A 6,000-nucleotide genomic window follows, 5' to 3' on the forward strand; every position below is an offset into this window, starting at 1 on the left:
GAGAATGAGATCCGATCCATCCGGGGCGGTGGAGGAGACAGCCTCACGACGCGCCGTGTCCCAGCTGCCGCCCTCACCAGTCACGGAGCAGATCAGAGAGAGACATGTATGATCTGACAGCTAGCGAGCGATGGATGGATGACCGCGAGATCCTGCTGGACTGGAGTCGCTGGGCATTTCGTCTCGCGTTCTTCGTCGTCTGTCTCTTTGTTGTCCGGCAAATACAAAGGAGCCTGGCAAAAAGAGCAGTAGCAGCTGCTGCTGTAAAAAACAAGAGAAAGTGGCACCGAATCTGCATCTGCATCTGCATGCATCCATTTGTCTGAATTCAATAACCTCATCTGCATTTCTGTCAATATTTTCATTGACGCCTAGCTAACAATGCAATATGGTCGATTAACTACTACATATCTGAGATTGCAGAATGTCTCATGCATGTGCAACCAGGGCTGGATTTCAATTCAAACACTGGCAGCATAGCATAACCTGACCAGTGACCAGTGACCAGTGAGCAATGATTGTCAGGCCTTGTTTAGTTTACCCCAAAATCCAAAAACTTTTTAAGATTTCCCGTTACATCGAATCGTTGAGCATTAAATATAGATAAAAAATAATTAATTGTCTAGAGTTGGATAATAATTGTCAAATACAAGTGAAAATGCTACGGTGTCAAAATAAAAAAAAAATCTAAACAAGGCCTGAGTGGCAAACTGGCTGCTCGTTATAAACAGTAATTGCTCTCTGCATGCCATGTTGCAGCAGCAGAGCAGTACTGCTATAGCTGCTGCTGTTGAACTTGCTGTGAAGTGAAGGTGCATGCATAGGGACATGACAAAGGCCGCAATCACTAACAGGCCAGCAAGATATTGCAATGGTGGCACAGGCGGCGTATGCAAGGATTAGTTGATACCACATATTTTAGAAGCTGTTTGGTGCAGCTCAAACTAGCTAGATCCGGTCCCTCATAACAGAACATCATGTTCACTACTTTGGCAAGAAGCGCAAATCAGCCGACGCCAAAATATCCATCCGGACAATTGGGAACAAGTAGACAGCATTCAATACTTACACGACCTGACAACAGGAGGGGGCCAAATTTGGCCACCTAAGCTGTTATGATTGTCATCTGGGTAATTTGTAAGCAACGGAAGGACATGATTTTCTAAGGAAAGGAAAAAGACACCGAGTTAGGTTTTTGCGGAGGAAGTACATGTTGAAACTTCCAATTGGTGCTCAGTCGAAGCTAAGGATCTCTTTGTTTTTGTCGGTCATTCAAATACCTCCTTCGTTCTAAAACGTAAGGTATCCAGTATCCTGGTAATTTTGGAACGGATTATATTATAGGGCAAAACAAATGACCCATGTAACTCTCCATTATTAACTACTGAGAGATGGTGTACCATATTTTAAACCTGATAGTAGCATGCGATTGGTGTCTGTGGGAGTTAGAATACTTTATAATTCTAATTGGTGTCTTTGGGAGTTAGAATACTTTATAATTCTAATAAATTTTGAATTCTTCAGTACCTTACATCTCAGGACGACTGGGCGAGTGAGAAGTAATCGCTTAATTTCTTCTTATTAATATATGCTGGCATAAAGTGCGGATCCTAAAAAAATTAAATGGAGTAGTCCTGTCAAATAGCTGAGATATAAATGACTTTTCTTTTTGTTCCTCTCTCCCTGGTCCACAAATGAAAATGACCACACAGACACAAAGAAAAAAGAAGTCGAGAACAAATTAAAACAAGGAAAACTGTAATTGCGCGTTACAGCTGACGCAACATTGTTTTTTTTTGATGAAATGAGAGGCAGAGGAGCCCCTACAGGAATTTTATTAAAAAGCAAAAGAACATCAAAAGACCAAATAGTCCAGTACAGAAGAAATTAAGAAACAAAAAAAAGTGGGAAAGAATCAGAAAAAGCCCAACATTGTGGAAGCGGAAAGAAAGAAAAAAAAAGAAGAGGTTGAGCTAAAATTCACATACATAACCGTACGACCAGGCATGTCAAAATCCAGGTGAGGTGAGGTGCATGGGAAAGAAGAACGCCGACAGTCATGCATGAATAAGGCCTTGTTTAGTTCCTAAAAAATTTTGTAAAATTTTTCAGATTTTCCCGTCACATCGAATCTTAAGATGTATGCATGGAGTATTAAATATAAGCGAAAATAAAAACTAATTGCACAGTTTGGTCGAAATTAACGAGACGAATCTTTTGAGCCTAGTTAGTCTATGATTGGACAATATTTATCAAATACAAACGAAGTGCTACAGTGCTCATTTTGTAAAAAAATTTGAAACTAAACAAGACCTAATATGAAGTTGAAGTTTCACCTGAAAACAAAAGCTCATCATCACTTTGAAAAAAAAACGACGGACAGGCGTGTGCGTGCGTGCAAGGAACTCTGGCTGAGATCTCGAGGGACCACCGTTCATTCCTGCCGACAGTTAACCAATGACATAATCCGCGCACAAATAAGTGCACGTCTCGTTTTTTGAGGAGTCAAAATTTTAAAATTATATCAAATATATGTATAAATATATTAATATTTATCATATACAATATGTATCATTAGATTTAGGGGGTGTTTAGTTTCCCATAAAATACAAAATATCAACTATTTTTGGCCCATGTTACTTGCATCGTCCCACAGTAAGAGCAACTATAATAGCTTTGGCTATTCATATTGTGGAGGTTATTTTAGAATCTGCATGTGATATCTGATTTTATAAAATAGAAAGTTGGCTATCCCTTAATTTTCGGTGGCCGTATATAGTCAAACACTGACACTAGCTATCTGAATTTGTAAAATAGAAAGACTGTTATAAACTTCTTCTTTTTCAAGCAGTTTTATATTTTATAAAATTACTAAATAATGAAATTTAGCTATTAATTTTAACCAAGCTCTTGAAGTTGCTCTAAAAGAACCAAATTGGCTTGCAAAAAGAATGAGGAAAAACCTTGTTTAGACAATAGTCGACACAACAAGCAAAGCATGTATGGTGTGGATTGTTCCAACTTACCAGGCTGGCACAACAAAGGTTTGGCAGTTGATTGGTGCAGCATGCTTTGCCTGGGCCGGTGGCCTTTATGTTTCGGTGGTTCGACTGGGCCACGCAGAGGTGTTTGGGCCTCCCCACGATATTAGGCTGCACTCACGCATCGAGGCAAGCCCAACAAGAGAGTCTGGCTCGCGATGATCAGGCCCAACTTAATGAGTTACAGTAGAGACTAGATTAGCCCATCCCAGCCAACAATGTCCATTTCCACTCCCCAAATTCGCCAGTTCAAACACTTCGCGACAACTGTCATTACATAACATAATATAGAGCCCTCTCTATCTATCTATATATAAAGGCTAAATAAAAGCGCACACAATCAGACGACGTATAAGATAAGAGCAAATATATATACGGTATAATTGGTTGTACAAATAACATCGCACAATTACATCCGATCCTTGGGGGATATAGTCAAGTTACAGCATGCTCCCTTAAATTTCCAAAACTTCATCATCATATATATAGTATAATATAAGTAGGCTTACATAGCACATCCCAAACCCATCTTCATCTCAACACCAATTATTCACTTCCATTAGGCTTACGAATAGGGGTTAATTAACTCAGCTAGTAATAATAGTAGAAATAGTATACTACGGAAACCACAAACCCATGCACAAGTGTAATGTGACTCTGGCTCTGTCAAATACCGAAAGCACAACCCATGCACATGCACTGCACGTCCGAGCTGAGTTGCACGTGCGCGCGCCGGGCTCCCGCGCCGTCTACGTGACTCAAAGTCCGCCACCGATGCCGCCGCCGCCTCCAGCGCCTCCGCCGAAGCCGCCCCCGCCACCGGCACCACCACCAGCTCCTCCGCCGAAACCACCGCCCGCGCCGCCGCCACCACCAAAGCCTCCGCCTGATCCGCCGCCGAAGCCACCGCCCTTGCCACCACCTGCGCCTCCGCCGAAGCCGCCTCCCTTGCCGCCGCCAAACCCGCCGCCTTTGCCTCCTCCGAAACCGCCACCGGCACCACCGCCTGCGCCGCCGCCCCCTCCAACGCCACCACCGAAGCCTCCTCCTTTGCCTCCTCCGAAACCGCCGCCAGCTCCGGCACCACCTCCCGCGCCGCCGCCAAGACCACCGCCAGCACCACCTCCCGCGCCGCCGCCAAGACCACCGCCAGCACCACCTCCCGCACCGCCGCCAAGACCACCGCCAGCACCTCCTCCAGCGCCGCCGCCAAGACCACCGCCAGCACCACCTCCCGCGCCGCCGCCAAGACCACCGCCAGCACCTCCTCCAGCGCCGCCACCAAGACCACCGCCTCCACCAGCACCGCCCCCAAGGCCGCCGCCTCCGCCTGCACCACCACCAAGGCCGCCGCCTCCTCCTGCACCACCACCAAGGCCACCTCCACCACCGAGGCCACCACCTCCACCAAGACCGCCACCTTTCCCGCCTCCAAAGCCACCTCCAAGGCCACCACCAAGGCCTCCTCCTCCACCTAGCCCGCCACCTTTCCCGCCACCGAAGCCACCACCAAGGCCGCCGCCATGTCCGATCCCCCCGCCAAGGCCTCCACCGCCGCCTTTACCTCCTCCAAATCCGCCCCCAAGACCACTGCCATGGCCAAGGCCCGCACCCGCACCCGCACCGAAACCACCTCCGCCTCCAGCACCGAAGCCTCCGCCCAGCAGGCCGTCCTTCTCCAAGGTGCGCGCCTCAGCGACGCGGCCGGCGGGCACGCCGAGCGCGATCACCACGGCCAGCGCCGCGAACGCCGCCGCCCACACGCGCTTCCCCATCGATCGGATCGCTCGCTCGCTCGCTCTCGCACCAGAGAGAGCAATCTGATATCCAAGACCAAGCTGCTACGCTAAGCACTGGACACTGGTGCTCTGCCTCTGCGAGACTGGATTGGAAGGGTGCAGGGTGTTTATATAGGAAGGAGGAGAGGTAGCCGCGCGATGGAAGAGCTCTCGATCGCAGTCGCAGGCAGGGCGGATGATCTCGCTCGGAGTAAATACGGTTGGTTGGGACGCTGCGCCGCGCCTCGCCTCGCCTGCTATATGTTGGAGTCGTATGTGGTACAGCTAGCTAGCGCCCAGCGGTGGAAGGGAGGGCCGGAGCGGCGGCGACGATGAGGCCCCCGCCCGACACAGCATCATGATTGATGGCTAGCTAGGGACGGGCCCATATATCGTGGCGCATGACATTGCTGTACGCAGCCGGTGAGTTGCGGCCGGCACGCGCGCGCGCAGCCGCCGGCGCTCCTCAGCTCTCATCTGCATTGGGACGGCCGGACGGGAGAGAGAGGAGCGGAGGGGGAAGGCCAGGGAAGCAGTGGCACATGCATGCAGATGCAGTGCATGGACTGACTATTGGGCGCCTGCGTGCTGACTGCATGCTGCATGCGGAGACGACGACTAAGACATTTATGACCACCACCCGCTCGCTGCTCGTCTGCTCAACCGACTCCGCGTACGGCGGCCAAATCGTCTCGATATCGTCTGCATGCATGCATGCATCCATGCGTCGTGAATATCGTCATATGTAAACCCCGTGTATCGTCACGCACGCATCTGGGTCTGTCTGGGTCGGCCATTGGACCTGCTGTACTGCTCGTCTAGCCAGTGTCTATACTACTCTGAAATCTGTGTGCCGATCAAGATGCATGTACTGCCGTGTGGTTCTACTGGTGTGCATGCGTACCTGCACACTGCACTGCACGGTGCTGTGTGCGCGTCATATTTATTTTCATATTTCTGGTCGAATTCGAATTCGAATACATATAGTATCAACTATGTCGGATAATATAGGATTAGATGTCGACATCATAAATATATAATTTAAGTATTCGAATACGGACACAGAATCAGATGTTGAATATTCGGACTTAAATACGGACATATCTGAACTCCTCTAAACGAATTCGGTCTCGAATACGGTCGAAAAATATCCATACCATTTTTATCCTAGTGGGGAGAGC

At 48.6% G+C, this 6,000-nt stretch overlaps 1 protein-coding gene across 1 annotated transcript; it reads right to left on the reverse strand.

The window, feature by feature from the left end:
• On the reverse strand, positions 3,651-5,779 carry LOC8077507 (glycine-rich cell wall structural protein). The gene has a single exon (XM_021452993.1). It carries the CDS (start codon positions 4,814-4,816, stop codon positions 3,800-3,802), a length of 1,017 nt encoding a protein of 338 aa, XP_021308668.1. The 5' UTR covers positions 4,817-5,779; the 3' UTR covers positions 3,651-3,799.

This window comes from Sorghum bicolor, chromosome 2 (genome assembly GCF_000003195.3).
Source record: "Sorghum bicolor cultivar BTx623 chromosome 2, Sorghum_bicolor_NCBIv3, whole genome shotgun sequence".
Taxonomy (NCBI): domain Eukaryota; kingdom Viridiplantae; phylum Streptophyta; class Magnoliopsida; order Poales; family Poaceae; genus Sorghum; species Sorghum bicolor.